General features: G+C 33.2%; 1 protein-coding gene across 6 annotated transcripts in view; it reads right to left on the bottom strand.

Moving 5' to 3' along the window:
• The window catches only part of LOC113521956 (zinc finger protein 608-like), a 148,382-nt gene that overhangs the window by 16,912 nt on the left and 113,417 nt on the right, over window positions 1-18,053 (bottom strand). For 5 of the 6 annotated variants that reach the window (XM_026907641.3, XM_026907639.3, XM_026907640.3 and 2 more), the window contains one exon: window positions 4,897-5,020. In XM_026907641.3, the coding sequence (XP_026763442.2) occupies window positions 4,897-5,020 (124 nt within the window). The remainder of the gene's footprint in view (window positions 1-4,896; window positions 5,021-18,053) is intronic. The other variant, XM_026907642.3, reaches the window with a different exon arrangement.

Raw genomic sequence — 18,053 nt, 5'->3', positions numbered from 1 at the left:
TTACAATAATTATAAATAATTACTTAGAACTGAACAATAAATTATAACATGAAATGTTGATCGATTAATAGGAATCCCATCAAAAACACAAAATGTAAAAACAAGTCAGTTATTTTAGTTGGTGTCTATGAAAGACCGTATCAATTTTATACATCTTTGATTCTATAATAATTATAACTTGGCAGTTTTAACATACGAGTAATAAAATTCTACTAAAAAAATAATACTACTAATAAAATATTTTATTCTTAAGTGTAATATTTAGATTTATATAGTAATCGAAAAAATAGATTTTGTAATAGATCATTGAAGTATAATTATGGTGCTTTGCAATTAACTAATTAAAATTCTAACACTAGTTAAAGTTCAAAATTTGAAGTCAGTGAGGTTGATAGGAATACCTTAGAATTTTGATGATTGAATATGTCAATGAAAAAGTTAAAGAACTTTGACTAGTGACGATTCTCAAACTATAAGGTATAATTGTTATATATATATATATATATATATATATATATATATATATATATATATATATATATATACATGTGTGTGTGTGTGTGTGTGTGTGTGTGTGTGTGTGTGTGTGTGTGTGTGTGTGTGTGTGTGTGTGTGTGTGTGTGTGTGTGTGTGTGTTGGCAATATAGCCAGTTACAGTGTATCCTCTGGGTCACTAAAAATTAAAACTTCTTGCTTTATGATGAAACGGCAGAAGATTCTAGACAACTGATTAAATTAAAAAATGTAATAAAAAAAGTATGTACAAAGAAACCAAAGTACTGGGAAAGCAGAATATTTAAAAGGTAAGCAAGCAGAAGAGCAATTCACCCAAGTCGACGACGACCTCCAGGAAATTGTCGGACGCCCTGCGTACTTTTATTATTTAGGGGTGGAATTCCCTTGTAAATGGTTAATACGGGCCGCCGGTCACGGAAAACTTAAATTAGAGGCTGTCCCGTCGTGTTTGGTTGCATGTGATTGCATCGATATATACACCTGTTAGCTAATACAAAGGTGACGTAATAAAAATCTATTGTAACACCTAATAATCTCCGCGATTTGCTAATGAAGATATTAATTACGATACTAATTGCCTAATTAATATATGTATTATCATAAACTATTAATTTGAACCCTAAGTTCAAATGAATAATTTATGCAAGTTTCCATACATGTAATTCTAACCTAATTTCGTTAATCTGAAGTCTGAACAATGTAATATTAATTCTATATATGTACGTACGTACGAAATACGAACTATGACAAAAAAGACAACTAGTAATTGCCTAATTAATCTGGATTTGATGTTAAATATACCTACTTAGAAATATGAATTTATTAATAATTAAAACATGTAATGAGAAGTTAAATCTAATGATCATCTAAAAGAACAGATTTAAATATTCTAAAATGTTTACAGCCTGATTGAGATCGCTATGGCTATGCCAGGAGAGCAGTGGACTGAAATAGGTTCATTTAAGCGGTGCTAATTACACTTCGGGCCGCGGTAATCAACAGCCTTAATGGTTGTCGTGCCTCCGCCCCCGCCTTATCCGTCTCCCCTCTCTCTCCCGCTTTGTTCTATCAACCTACCCTTGTAGCTTCCTCATTTCTCTGAAATCCGGGCACCGAGATTACGTCAATAGATAACCATAACGCTGTGTTTATGAAACAACGAAACTTCAGAATCCGATGAGCGAAGCCGAGATTACTTGAACTTATAAAGTTATATAATTATACAAAATATTTTCTTTAATTTTACCACGTTCCTTGTATAGGTTTTTCTTCTCGAACTAAATCGATTGGGTTAATACCACAGAATGGGCGAGTAGACGGCGCGGCGGTCGGTAGCTTAGCTTGGAGAGTGGCGCTAATCAGACTTGCTCATTGTTTCCCACACCGCACCGAGACAAACAAAGTTCCGGGGATTTCATTTACATCCATTCAACAAGCTATCTACCTGTAGGTAGAACAAAGTTTGCGCTCTTAAAAGGTTTTCACACAAATAAAACCCATTTTACGGAGGAATAATTTAAGCTGTTCTCAGAACCGACGAAACTTCCATATAATTATTTTAAGTGTTAATACGATTCCAGCTAATGAATTTATAAATGTGAGACAAGGCGAAACTTGATAAGAATAAAATATGTTCACTAATTAACGTAATGGAATGCGATGCAATAACTGGGTCTGGATAATGTCCTTCTGATTGTTAGCGCGTAACGTAATGGCCCTCGTAAACCGGTCTCGAGGAGCATTTTTAAGCACACAAAAGCGCAGCAGGCAAAACGCTTTTACAAGGTTTTAAAGAATTAATTCCGAAAAAGGCGTCTGCCTACAAGTGACTGATTGAATGCTATAAACGTCGCTTTGCACGCGAGGCTTGATATAATTATATCGCGGTCGGAGTCGCACAGCAAACAGTATTTAATTTCCGTAAGCTCCTCGCCGCCATTAGCCGAAAATAAATAAACTTGAAGAGGAAGGGCGTGAATTGCCTCCCCTGGTCCCCGCGGCTGCGAGGGCAACGGGCGGATAAATTTGGAAAGTGGCAACAGAAGCGAGCAGATGGTGATTTATTATCGTGTTTTATAATAATTACGAGCGGCACCGGGGGAGCGGCATTGTGTTGCGAGCGGCCCTCTAATGACGCCCAGGACGTGTGCACTCTTATTATTACATTATGCTCTGTTCTATGTCTATCTTAATGATAAAAGAGGACGAGCGTGTCTTTTGAACGTTAACCTTTATTAATTAATATTAAGTACCTACGCAATATGACTCGCTTGATCACTACGTTAAATAGGTTTATCCTACTTAAGACTCGCCGAGTATTTATATAACCAAATATGATAATGCTAAATACATGTCATAATGTGTCAATATGTCTAGATAGGATTTAATATCCTTGAACACTGAACCGTAATGACGACATTAAAAATAATTAGTTTCTATTAACTAATCACTCTGTACTAATTTGAGGTCACTCTATCTCCAATTCTTCGCCACTACGTTTGCGGTAGCCACAAGAGAATTAATTAATATTAAACAAAACAAATCGTAAACTAAAATAATTATTCATATCCATCTGAACAGATGAAGTAAATTATAATTAATGTTTCTTCTCTTATCTGTTTAGAATAATTAAAATTAATTGAATAATTTAAATTTTACCAACCATTTAACAAGTTAAATCGTTTATTACTAGGCGAACATAAGAGGTGTAAAGGCACTCGTATTGGTACCAAACTACAAACGTGCAACGGGCCATTAAGTATTCTGCGATGTTATCTACCTCTAATAAGTGCTCAGTTAATTATGTCAGGAGTCTCATTGACTCTACTGTTTATGTGGGCCATGAATATTTTAATATTTAATCGCGGGTTTCAGAATTGTGTGCTATAAATATGAAACGGCGAGAAAGGGCGAGATGATTATAGCCGCTATGAACGCGCGGGTGCGGATAAAAAAGGGTACCTACCCGTCATACTCATGTTAAGAGCATATTCAATAATTCTTATGGGTCAGAATGTTGAGATTAAATTATTATTGTTCTAATAAGTACTATGGTTTTTTTTTTTATATTAATTCTAATAATAAATGAAGATTTAATGTTCCATAAAAAATAAAATATTATAATTAATTTTGCATATCTTACTACATATTATTATCTATCTAAATATAGTATCTTACACATACGAGTATTGCGCAGCCTAAACCGTTAAATCTAATCACGACAAAAGCAAGAAATTTTACACAGAAGTTATTCTTAAACTCGTACCACCTTCATAGGTACCTTACATTTTTTTTTATAAATATGATCATACCCCTCAAGTAACAAGAATGAATTTGTTTCCAATTAAATTAGACCATGAATAAAAAACGTCTTCAAGAATATGTTTTCAATCTGCAATGTTGCAAGATTTCAGACTAATAGAACAGATAAACAGAAATTTTGATATAAATACGTATCACCATTTAACTAGCCAGGCCAATCAAATGGAGCAAGTGCCTACATAGCTGCGGCATACCACATGGGAGCTATGTAATTGATGGCTCATTAATATCTTCACATAGATACTATAAGCCAATTCGTAGTGGATACTAGTTATAAATCTAAGGTCATGACTATATTAAGGTTATTAGATTACGATAAATCAGTAATTTTATTTACTTAAGTATACAAAAATATCTTTGACATAAAAGTAGAAATTGACTGACAGTTGATCAATGCATCTGTTGAAAGAAATTTTGTCCTGGTGTTTCCCTAAAAACGATTGACGTAAATAAGAAGACTAAAGGTTTTTTTTTTTAATTCTCGTGAGAATAGAAGATAATGTTTATATGGGTAAAAGTGTGTAAGAATCAATTTAAAAGCATTTATACTGAATTATGCCAATATTGGAATTATTATCTGTCAATTTGTCAAAAATAATTGAACATATCTCAATACTTCTGATATATTATTTAAAAAGTGCTCAGATAACGAACTAAAAGGTTACCAGGCAATAAGACTTTTGTTAAAAAAGTATTTGAATACTTCAGAAGAAAATAAAAAAAGAAAAGAAAGATAGAAAGTGGTAGGTGCAAAATTTTTAGTGATAGATTTATACGCAACCCCTTCTACGATTAATGATTTAGTTTTCCAACAGAATATTTTGAAAATAATCCATCATAAATATTGAAAATTATGGAATTGTTTTTGACAATCGACAATCGACAGAAATCTTGCAGCTGATAAACACGCTTTTAAACTAGCAAGATATGACTGACGATGATTGGGCATTCATGGATCGCAAAGCGGACACATGTACTAGGCGTGCATAAGCGTGCAGAGTTGATGAGATGGAAGCGAGCGCTACGGTGCATTGCGGTCGTGCGCTAGTAACAACTCACCACCTTCCGTTTCGTGCCACACGATGCCCTCCAACGTGACCGAAGTACCAGGCTCGCAGGGTCCCAAGCAGTCCGGCTCAGTGATGGTCCCCACCGAAGTGCCCACACATACTTCTGCCGTTTCCTGTAAATACAAAACAAAGTTTTTTTTTAATAAAAATTGTAAAAATATTTGAATATTTGAATTGAGAAAAAACTATCTCCAAGCCTAGAACAACACATAAGGAACATTTTCATCCTAATTCACGTGAACAATACATAAAATGTTTGACGAGCGGAATAGATATTTATTAATAAGTAAATTAGTTTTAAATATAGCAATCTTTTTATATGATATTACGTATATTTAGTAAAATAACAATTATCTAATAATATAATTTTATGTGTATGAACAACAATTATCATAACACGCTCCATTGAAGCATTAATAAATATCAGAATTATAATTTAAAAACAAAAACAGCGTCGAAATGTTATAATACAAATAAACATAAGTGGTTACAAGTTATGTAAATTATATTAAAACCAGTAATTTATTGCATGGTCACGAATCCGCAGCGAATCGTGGATGTTACAATATTTCACAAACAATTTGCGGTTGGCTTTCACTGCAGCTTTATACGAGTTTCATTGAAGCATTATATTCCGTTTTACATTTGTATTATTTTGTATAAATATTAATGTCGTAAACAGGAAATGTTTAAATGTAAACGACTTGAGATAAATTTTAACTTTTTTTATTCACTTCTGTCTGGTTGATATAAATTACTTTTTAAAGTACCTAATTTGGATCGGCAAACAAGCTGATGGCCCACTTGATGGAAAGTGGTAAGTGTTATTTATAGGTATGAATAGCACTTTACACTTTACAGCTTATCGTGCCCAGTTATTATGGGGATTTACATTTCTTTGTCGTTTTCAAAGTTTTATTTTCATATGGAAATTCAGTTTTCACAATTTCGATTTTACTCTATATATTAGATAAGATTATCTAATATGTACATAGACTATAATAGATCCCTAGTTTTTATCCACTATACTCCTTTTTAATCCCAAACACTAAATGTACGAAAACTTTTACAACAATTGGTTGAATTGTGAACCGTCAAGAGAAAACCAACAAACAAATTCACTTTCACATTTATAAATTAAGAATTATCTATGTAAATCAATTTATCTATTATACTTTATAGATCACCAAAATATAAATATTTTACAATTTTTTGACTAATTTAGAAATTATATAATGGAACCCTTTTTGTTTCAAACGTGTGTGTATATGACTCTAAGAAATTCAGAAATTTTCTTAAATTTACAGATATTTGATAGTATTATATAAATAAAATTGGAAATGCTATAATCGTATGTGTGCTAAACCCAGCTGCAAATATCTGCTGTATAAACCATTACCAAGAACCAACTGTAATTACCAATTCACGATCACTATTAAATGTTACCCACTTTCGTTTTAGTAGAGCTAATTTTCCATTCATATTTTATGATTGAATGTTATGGTGAAAATATACTAGTTTGTTTTATTAAATTTTAATGAAAATGTAAACAAACAAATAAATGATCTGACCACAGAGACCACTGCTGATATCCAATAATAGTACAAATTTAAAATCGATTAATTGAATGTTTTGATTTGTCACTTCCTTTTAGACAGTAATAATTTGTAATAATTAAAAAAAAAAAAACTAGAATAGCTTCTCATAAGTTTTATAGAAACAGATTATTTAAAATTTAAATTATTTTTTTTAGAATCATTTCTTTACTCAAACAATTGGGCTAATATTTGTTTTTGCCTAATCGTCCTATTTCTAAGCGATTTAAAAAATAAGAGGGTCTCAATTCTGTTTAATATATATATATATATATATTATAGACAATAGTAATAATTAATTAGAATACTGTCACTCTCCAAAAAATTTTATCTCAGATGAATAATTGTATGAAATATCTATGTCTTGCTTTCTTTCACATAATTTTAAAAGATTTTTTTCTAACTATATCAACATGAGCTTATTTTAATATTATTATTACAGCCTTTGAAATGTGGTGCTGGAGAAGGATGGAGAAAATTAGCTGGAGGGATCGAATTACCAATGAGGAGGTCCTGCTTAGGGTTAAGGAAAAAAGATAGATTATTAGAACTATTGAGGACAGAAGGGGAAAAATGTTGGGACACTTGATACGACACGACGAACTTATGAACATTATAATAGAAGGTAAGATACAAGGAAGAAGGGGAAGAGGGAGACCGAGACATAGTTACATCAGGCAGTTCAAGGAAGGAGGTAGTGTCGTCTCGTATTAAGAGGTGAAGAGACTCGCTGAAAATCGTACTAAGTGGCAAGAGCTCCACCGACAAGAGCGCAGCTCTTAGATTATATTAAGCTAATTTGAATATACCGTTGCTTGATTTGTCTCTAAAAAAATATACAATCATTATTTATTAATATTGCTAGTATTTTTGTGTAATAACATAACAAATTGGCAAGTGTATTCGTCAAGAACAATGCTTGGGAATGTGTAGATTTTGAATACGAATGAAGTACATTATTAGTATACCAATACTAATTATTTAGGTAAACAATAAAGTGATGCTGTAAGTTTGCTTTGTAAATTAATTATTTTACTACTTCAACTGGACTTTAGATAGCTCTAAAAAGAAAAATAAACGATCTGTAGTCACGTGTGTTAATAAACATACAAGAAAAAGTTATTTAATTGTAAATTATAAAAGTAAATACCTTCTATTAGAAACAAGTAATTGTAAGCATTATTTACAATGTAAAAGAGTATATGACAAAAAATAATATTTCCATGGTTAAGATTGCATTTGATTGAGGTTGTGTTTGTTTAGTTGATAGATATATAATTTTTCATTTATAAGGCAAATAAAGGCAACTCAATATCTCAGCAGGCGTAGTGTCGTAAAGTTAAATAAAATTAATTCGTTTTTGTCAAAATTATTCATCATTTAATGATTATTTTTCACGACTATTCTCAAAATATTTTTTTAAATAAAAATCTTAAAGAAAAATTTAACAAAGTTCGTTTAAGTATATGGACAAAAATATTATACGAATAAGTGCGGGCCACACATTACAACTTTAAATTAAAAAAAAAGAACAATTGTAAGAGTATATGGAAAAATACTGAATTTATTTTTACAGCATTGACAACTTTAGGTTTTATAGTTTTTCGTGGCGATTTCCCGTTGTGAAAATAGCGGAAAATTGGTACGTTTTGCTGTCGTTGGCCGGGATTGCATAAATGCAAAGAGCGTTTACGGCGTAGAACATAATCAAATGAAGCCATTTACATTCAGAACCCGATATGCGAACAGTGCGACGGCATTATCCGTGTCGCTCACGCACCCGGTTAATGGCATCACAAATTGTGAACTAAAGCACTCGACTGAATCCGGCGACGGCGACTACCAAAACGTACATATTGGAAATATAACAAAATTTTATGTGAATCGACAGATACCTATTACTGCTTTCAGAATCGTTTCACGTTTCAGTAACAAGAGGGGAAACGGTATCGTTTTCACTCGTTCGAAGTTATTTATACATTATTAACTTTCGAGCGATTAAGTACAAACACTAAATCTACCTTACTTTTGACCAATATATCTTTTTCTATACCATTACTTCTTGATATCTTGGGTTTCAAAATCATTCTATCCAATACAATTAATAATCTTTGTAGTTAAACAAAGTAAAAAAATTGTGTTTGCATTTTTTTTCTGAGAAACGCTGTTAATTCTGATCAAACACTTATGCTAAAAGCCTCTGTTAAAGGTCTTATCAAGCACATGTATTTTGTTCCATATAGGACAAAGACAAAATTACTCGCGTCTATTTATCACGTGCGTGCATTTTATCAAAGCGCTTAATCATTTACTGAGGTCCGGAGTTAATGAACTAATAACCTTTCTCAAAATACATATCATACATATATACATACTATAAATGTAAGTCAGTCAAGCGGGCCGTCGGTAAGGGACTGTGTTAATTATACTTAACACAATTACTAAATGTACTGACACTCCACCCAAACAAAGGTAAATGGTGGACTGACACGACATCAGAAAGCGAAAACATTCGTGACTATCGTGACTGACAAATCGCTGTTAAACGAGATACAAAAGAAAAAACATCAGCTCCAACTTTACTAAACCAATGGTAATTAAAAGATCGTAAATGAACCAATAATTGTTATCTTTGGGAGAAGTATTTATTCTAACGAGTATAATATCCGTCTGTCTATTCAGTAATTGTTGTAATGCTCTCGTGCAGACCTATGAAAATAAAGTTATATGTCTGACTGCATTAACAGCGATAACAGCAAATAATTGATCATCACAAACCCACGCGTCGCCTATAAATAAAATTAAACGCTTTATTGTTAGTCGAATGACAAATGTGCTATCATCTTACGCCCACAGGCGGAGTACACGACGCGCGTCCGTTCAGTACGAACGCGGGAAACACTCGGTTTATATGGATAGTTTAACCGCAAACATATTAATATTTCGACATGCCATATTGCTATTAAATCCTTTATGGTGCTAGCGTGAACGTTACAAGTTAGGTAGTGGAGGGAGATATTGTGCCGTACACGCGGGGGTTAGCAAAGTTACGGGCGACGCGACTGAATGCTCTCCCGCTAGTCGAGTACGAGTACAAACAGGAGGGGTCGGGCCCCGGCCAGCTGCCGTTTTATCTTGACAAACGAACTCAGTTCGCGGTGCAGCCAGGAAAAAGTTTATACGGCCAGATTCGAATTTACATTTCAATAAAACTCCATTCAGGCGCGCAATAGCGGCCGTATCGAACACAAATGAGTGTCGAGATGCCGGTGTTGGCGTGGCGAATGGAAACAATGGGAAGTAAATCAATTCACAACCGTCAGGAACAAAAGAGCGCGTCAAGAGAGAACGTAATGAGCGCATCGTGCCGATTAAGACGCGGAAGGGAGGCAACCGAGTATCTTTCATTGCGGGGCGAAGCAGGGCCAGGAACTAATTTGTAAGCTCGACGTCGACCCGCGCCGTAAATGGAAACCGTTTCATCGACCGACACCATCCTACATGCCTAATGACTCGAAACAATGTCTCCTTTGACCGAACTGAGTCATACGCGTCGCCTCCAAAGGCCATTATGATTTACCAAGTATTTGCTTGGCCTTTGTAAATATCAGCTACGGTCCTGTGAATAGGAAACTTTTGGCAACACGTCGACCATAGAACAGGAAACGGTTTCGAATAGTGTAACCGAATTACAATCCACTAAAGTGAGGAACATACGTCATTGAAATAATTTCGGGAAATGGCACGTTTTAGTGCTTGCGTTTATGGTGAGGCGAGGCAGTACGCGGCGGACAGCCCGCGAGCGGCGCACACTGCCAGAAGCAATAAATACCGGGGTGTAGCCACCCACCGTCTTGTTTATACACCACCTACCCGGAGACGGTACATTAATTTTCCGCTATGCGGAATAAGTGGCGACAAAGAGTGTTCGTGCCAGCTAATGGCCTAGAACACATCAACATTACGACTTATAAGAAGTTTGCCAAGAAGAGAATCAGCCGGAGTAAGTAGCCGTGCCGCACGCAAGTAACACCTTGGAAGGGAAAAGAAACAAAACATTCAACAAAACAGTGTTACAAAGAAAACTGTACTCTAATGTCTTGGCCTATTTACTGAACAAAATTAACATTTAAATGGAGTTAAATGTAGAGAGCGGTTTGTTATGGAAATTATTTTAATTTACACAGCTTTGTACTCTGAGAATTCTTGTTAAAATAATAATTAAAATAGTCATATCTTTCATTTTCATGTCAGTGCATAACGAAATGTGGTTATTATTGTAACAGATCTGCTTCTGTTCGGACTATATCAAATTAATTACACTACTGTATGCAAATTTAATTGCACGTAAAGATGTTGTATATCTCCACATAACTGCTACATTATTTATAGTGCAGTCTATTTTGAAACATCGTATTCCAAATTTCATTTAGTAAGGGAACATATTACACTATCAAAATATGCATATGATCATTGATCATACCGAAATTAATCTGTCAATAGTAAGAAGTGGGGTTTTTATAGCTTTTCCAATATTATAAACTAGGTTTAGCCCACAATTTCGTACATGTTACTGGGCTGTTGATTAGGATAAATAATGACCTGTCATTCGTTATCACAAATAATATGTCTGTACCAGATTTCATGACAAATAGTTAAACTATTATTGCACTGAAATGTAACAAATACATAGACTACTGCATGTAAGAAACTATATAGCCCTCTTAAAACATTTGTCTAAAACGACAAAGCCAAGCATTAAAACATCTAATAAACTGGAAACCCATAAACTAATAGAGGTATTGTTAATAACGAAAATTATAGGATAAATATATTAAACGAAGCTCTCACTAAACCCATATGATGCGAGTGAACCCGCCAACAACAGCTAGTGAATAATAATTAAATAGGTAACACAATCAGCAGGGCTGGGAGCACGCAGCCAGGGGCGTGCGGACCCTGGACCCTTCTCAGCACTGACACTCCCTAATTAACTTTGTACAATTCGATTTGATGGCACGCAACTGTTTCAATATTCGTTTATTCAACAGCCCTCGCTACCCGACCCACTCAGTTCCGTGTCAATCTCGGATGCAAACCAAATTAAGGTTGATATGCGTTATTTTTGTAGCTTAAAAGTGGATTTTAAAATTACTTAGGAATAAAAATGCCTGTGCAACGCCACAGGTAACATAAAACTATACTAATAACATAAGGATATAAAGAGATTCTTATAATAAAAAAAATACTAATGAACACAGAAGCTTTAGTAATATGGTAAAAAAAAACCTTTATTCTATACTTAATTAGTTAAGTAGTTTATTAAAATTACTAAAATTGTAGCATATTACGTACTAATGGGAACTGATGGAATGCTTTTTTACTTTTGTGTTTACTGATACTCTACAAGTCTTAGATCATCGATTACCATCACGAGAGGCAAGATCAAGCGTAATTCTTATTTGAAATATAAAAAAAAGCAAAATTAAGTACATTAGGTACTTAATTTTGCTTTTTTTTTATATTGCAAATTGACATTTCAGACTTACTAAATGTACGTAAAATATTTGGACTTAACGTTACATTATCTAAATACATAACATCAAGGTCGTGTATTCTAATGCCAAAAATGTATGAAACTTTTTAAATTCCCTGCTACAATTCATAAATTCAGCGATGACGGTTACATTGTTAAGATTTGAATACATTATACCAGGCGCAATGTGGGCAAGTCAAATGTAATGTTCACCACAATGCGACCACAACAGAAGCGGTCGACACAATGCTAAGCCATTGACAGATTGCTGAGTAGTTGATCAATCAATGGCTACTAATTTAAAACAGTGATTGATGTAGATTAATGCTGCTGAATATGATTACGATTTATAGATTACTACATTTCCAACATACTTCAACAATAAGGAGGTTGTAACCTCATAACTTCGTCAGTTGTAAATAAATTTGGATTTTTTTTTTTCATCTAAATGATTGGTCCCATAGAATTTTTATCAAAATCAATCCAGTAATTTAGTTTTTAAATCAAAATGGTTTTGTCACAACTGAAGTCGGCTTTTTCTTTCATGGAACACAATCTTAATACCCTACTTCGTCTGTGTAATCAGGATAGTAATGTTGATTGACCGTGATAAAAAAATAGTATATGTCCTTCTTCAACTCAAATAGTATGGATTGCATATATACCAAATTTCATAACAATTGGTTAAGTCATTAAAATAAAGAAGTAACAAACAAACTCATTTTAATATTTACGAATATAATAATAGTAAGAAATAAGTACTCATAGATGAGTACGTATATATTTTCGGCATAATTCCATACAATGATCATACAAAACAAACTTCAAGGTTCCTATTTTCCATTTTACGACAATAATGTAACCTTTAAGATTCTTTAACCTATTGTACCATGTATAGCGTGCCATAAATAAAAAAAAAAACTTGCCAGGTGAGAAAAATGGAAATGAGCGTATTATCTTGATGGAACTGACCTCTATAGATCAAGTTCCTTCATCACATAATGACTTTATAATAGCGCTCAGTATGTGATAGCTACAAAAAACTAAATACGAAGGAACATAAATTTTGTTCTTTATTAATTACATCTATGAATTTATAAAATCCAGTATCATTCTTTATATAATACATATTAAAGCAAGGTTAGTAGAGATACGAGTTATTTTAATTAAAAATTAACAAGTAATTATGAAAAATATTCAGCTAAAAAAACGACTGCAAAAGACGTCTACATGGATACCATTCGTGTTTCTGCGAAGCAACTGTATTCACATAGCTGTATATTAGTTTGAAAGGTGAGATATAACAATTATAGGGTACAAAGGCATAATATCTTGCTCCTCAGGAATGGTAATGCATGAGAAGTATGGGCGTCACAGTGCTGTTCATGTCTATAGAAGATAAGTACCAATTTGCATCAGTTCGTTAGCCATTCTGAGTTTATATTTGTATATAATGTATATACACAAAAAATATGTTTACACGTAGTTTTTGTAGACTGTAAGCAAAAATTCCTCAAGTCATGTTTCATTACAGTTTCACTGTGTAATAAAAATAAAACCAGCTTATTTAAAAACCGGTTGTGCATGGCATCTCTATTAAGACGAGGCATATTAAGACATTTTACATAATCCATGAGTTACTCAACACGAGTTTTCTTACTGACCTCAGTGGGTCATCTTCCATTATTTTCTACGATATTTGTAAGGTTAAAGTTACATATATCCGTTGTAAAGACTTACATGTCTCGTGAGGCTACACCACAGATATAGAAAGTGATAGACGACGCAAGTACCTCAGTGTATATGAAAGTACATATATGTCATTACTAAACGACTTTACAGTGATGTTTTTAACTTTAAGAATAACCAATCAAGATTGAGGATACCGAATGGCCGTAAAACCAGACAATTATTTAAAATAAAAATACACGTAAGCCAATACGGTTGTTTTTACAAAGATAAAATATAATAAAATAAAATTTAATCATAAAACTTATAACAATGTTACAGAAATCATTACACTTATTGATAACAAACATCTTTGCGCAGTGATTATTAAAAAACAATAACTGCTCATTTTAACTTTTTTTCTTTAATGTAAATACTAAACATTTTGAATCGAAGTTTAGCCGAAGTCCAAATAGGCTTTTTCTAAAGGCGATAAATTGGTAATGGCATACACAGAGTGTACAGATGCGTCATCTATTTAAATCCATATCTGTAGCTACACTATGATTGACTACGTCATTAACGTAAATATTTGCTATGGAATTTGTGAGGGCGTTTGCACATATAAACTATTTGACCGGTTTTTTTAATGGAGTGAAAATGGAACAGGCGGAGAACGCCTGCGCTATCGGTATACGCTGGCGGGGCATATTAACCCTTTCAGAACTGGCGTGCACAATTGTAGACATAAGATATAATTTAAAAAATAAATATTAAACTCTTAAGCTTTCCGATTGAAAAGGGGTTGTATTCGTTTGTTCACTAATAAACTACTCAATTTAATACTACTTACGCCATTTTTTAGGATATTCTAGCGTTTTTCGACAATTTGCGACTAGTGTGCGTGCGTGGTTTGAACTGTACAGGTTAGCTTTATATTTTATTTAAAAAAAATTAAATTAGTGCATGAAATCATCTGGAAAAAATATAAACGAATATCTAATATTATTGGGGTCATGTGTAACATAATATTTGTGTATTTTTTTATTACCTTATATTGGTAATCTCGATTTTTATATTTGTGCTCAATTGTTCCCATCAGGATTTAACTGAGTTTTTCTCATTGTTCACGGTTTTTTACAAAAATATGTTTTGTTTATATTTTTAACGTTTTGTTAATCATGTTTGTAAGATAAATATATAAAATGAATTATGATATTGTTTACTTATATTTTCAGATGCAAAAACACCAATATGTCCTCATTGGAGGCGTTACAAGTATTAGATGAAGGAGATCTTTCTGACTTATTATTATCATCTGATGACGAAGATAATTATTATGGAGATTCAATTTGTCCAGCAAATTGAATCTAGCAGCTAATGCTAGAATTAGCGCAGATGTCATTTACCAAAACTAAAGGGAGTTTTTTCCACCTCAATTTGATGACAATGAAGGACCTAGCGAATTGTATGACGGCGTCCCTGCTTTACTTTGACAATAATTTTTCATCATACCATTTACTACAAATCCTAAAACAAAAAGGTATTATGGCCGCATGCACAGCTCGTGTCAACAGATTTGTTAAACCACCGTTTTTAAGTGACAAGGTAACAAATAAGAAGCCTAGGGGTTTTTTTCAAGAAGTATGTAGCAGAGACGGAGATGTAACTGATGTAAAGTGGTTGGACAATAAGATTACCCATTTGGCTTCCAATTTTGTTGGTATAGGTGACAAGGACTTAGTAAAGAGATGGTGTAAAAAAAAGAAGCGATATATTGAGGTTGCGCGACCTGAGGTCTTAAAGCGCTATAATCATGCAATGGGTGGCATTAATTTATTAGATCAACTTATGAGCTATTACAGAACATTTATAGAATCATAAAAATTTACTCTGCGTATGATATTTTATGCATCGGCTGTGGGAATTCTTCAGGCATATCGAGAATACCAAATAGATAACGACTTATTACGGCACACCTAAAAAGCAAGGACTTACTTTACTTTCGTCGTCTGTAACTGTCAGCCAAGCGACAGTTTGGTGCTACAAGATAAATGTTCTACCACCAAAAGAGGTCGACCAAGTAGCAGTAGTAGCTCAACGATGCAAATTATACCAAGAAGGCCAGGAGAGATTCGTCCTGCAGCTGAAATAACTCGTGACGGTGTTGGGCATTTCCCTAAACATGACGATGGAACTGGGACTAGGTGTAAAATGGTGAGATGCAAGGGAAAATCCCGTGTAAAATGCAAAGTTCATTTATACCTAACCAAAGACAAGAATTGCTTCTTGGCTTTCCACACATAGATAAAGATTTTTTTTTCCTAATTATTGTTCTTACTGTGTTTTTATATTTGTACCAATGACTGATTATGCCAAAAAACTAATAAATGTTTATTTTATCACAAAGAAAATATTTAACCACGTTAATTCATTTATAATTTTGTAATAAAAATGTTTTTAAATTAATATTATTTCATTTCAGAACAACTTCGCATACCTTATTCTTATTACTATGTAGGACGGGAGTCCACATTTGTGCACATTAAGAAAAAATAGATTTCCTCGAAAAATTTAAAGCTAATTTTTTTTTATTTTTTTTTTTATAGTCTCCTTATTATACTTTAGATACATGGAATTTACCAAGTCCATCGGATGAAAAAAAATAATTCAGTTCTGAAAGGGTTAAGACCGGTTAGAACTAAGCAGATAACACACGCCGGCACAATAGCCGATAACGAATTATCGATTAAATGACAATTCGTTTAATATCTAATAGTAGATAAATCGACTATTGTTTTTTTTTTATCGGACACTGATGTAATATAGGTATATTACATTATATTAGGTATATTACCTCATTCTATAAATTCCATATCAAAATATTAACTTCAGTAAGTAGATACAAGTATATTTTGCTAACTCTCTCGCTTTCTCTCTCTTATTTAAGAGTTTCCTCTTGTCGGGGCAAATAATTCTCTTCCATTAACTAATTTTCTATTAAATATTAATAACAAATTTTCTTCCAGCCAGTCCTATTTCACGCCATATCTTTGACCTCCCTATACGACATGACACCTAGTGTTTTTCTGTCTGACCCATGTATTTATTTCTCGGTCTTCCTCTTCCTCTTTTGCCCTCTATTTTCTTTCTAGTATACTCTTTATAAAATCGTCACGTCGTATACTCAGGGTGGCTCAGCATTTTGCTAACACTAGATTTAAATCATGAATTAACTCCATCTTCATGATACGAGTATCATCAAATCCTTACTAATATTATAAATTTGAAAGTGAGTTTATTACCTCTTGGCGTTTAAATGTCTCAACTAATCCTCATAAAATTCGGTATATATGTATTATTTCAGATGGAGAAAACCACAGATTAGTATTTATTCTACTCAATCAACGTGATCGGACACACAGACGAAGTCGCAGGTAAAAGCCAGTTACTACAAAATATAGGACTTCGAACCTCTATTTATTGCCATGTCATGTACATACTTCCTATCTAAAAACACACCGCCTTTCAATTTGCTGGCAATTATGTCGCATGAAAATACTTGAAATAGAACATAGATCCCAAATCATTATAGAACAAGAGGCGGGCACGAGTCACGAGATACATAAATATTTGCATACACCGACCGTGTCGCTTGCACAGATGTTGGTCTGATAAATGGGAACCGTCATATATCTTTTAAAACACTTTTAAACAAAATGTGCGTTATGTAATATCTGTGGAATTTAGCTTCTTTAAACAATTTTTACACGACTTTATTACAAAGTTTTTGAAAGAGATTCTTAACAATAGATATGTGTCAAATAAATCTGTCTTCAAAGAAGCTGTAGCAATTAAGGTTAGCTTAACATTTTTACTATAAACCCAAAACCGTAAAATTGTTACATAAAAAAATATTCAAATCATAGTGCGATTGGTAAAGCACGTACTTTCAGCTTCTATGGTAATCTGGTACAATGGGAGAGAAGGGATTGTTAGCAATAGGAATTAACAAGCTCGTTGCTAGCAATATAATCTATCAGGTCGACTTCTGCGGTTTCCCTTGGAAACCATTGTAGTTAATTATTATGGAATTTGTTACGATGGTTCAACTACCCTCCTTCTATTCTCATCTATCATCCCTCATAAGTGCCCCGCGTTTGTATATCGATAACGTAGGTGGGGTTACTATACCATTATCTTACATTAAAAATCTGTAGGTACTATAGTCTTTCTTAAAACCAACTTTGAGGCTGTCTCACAGAAACAAAATTAAAAAACATATGACTTACACTACACTTTGCAATATATTTACATTTATACTGAAAATATAAATATATTACAAAC

The sequence above is a fragment of the Galleria mellonella genome, unplaced genomic scaffold (genome assembly GCF_026898425.1).
Source record: "Galleria mellonella isolate WM207_F2 unplaced genomic scaffold, CSIRO_AGI_GalMel_v1 utg63, whole genome shotgun sequence".
Lineage (NCBI taxonomy): Eukaryota > Metazoa > Arthropoda > Insecta > Lepidoptera > Pyralidae > Galleria > Galleria mellonella.
Note: the sequence above shows the minus strand (reverse complement) of the source record. Positions and strands in the feature narration are given on the sequence as shown.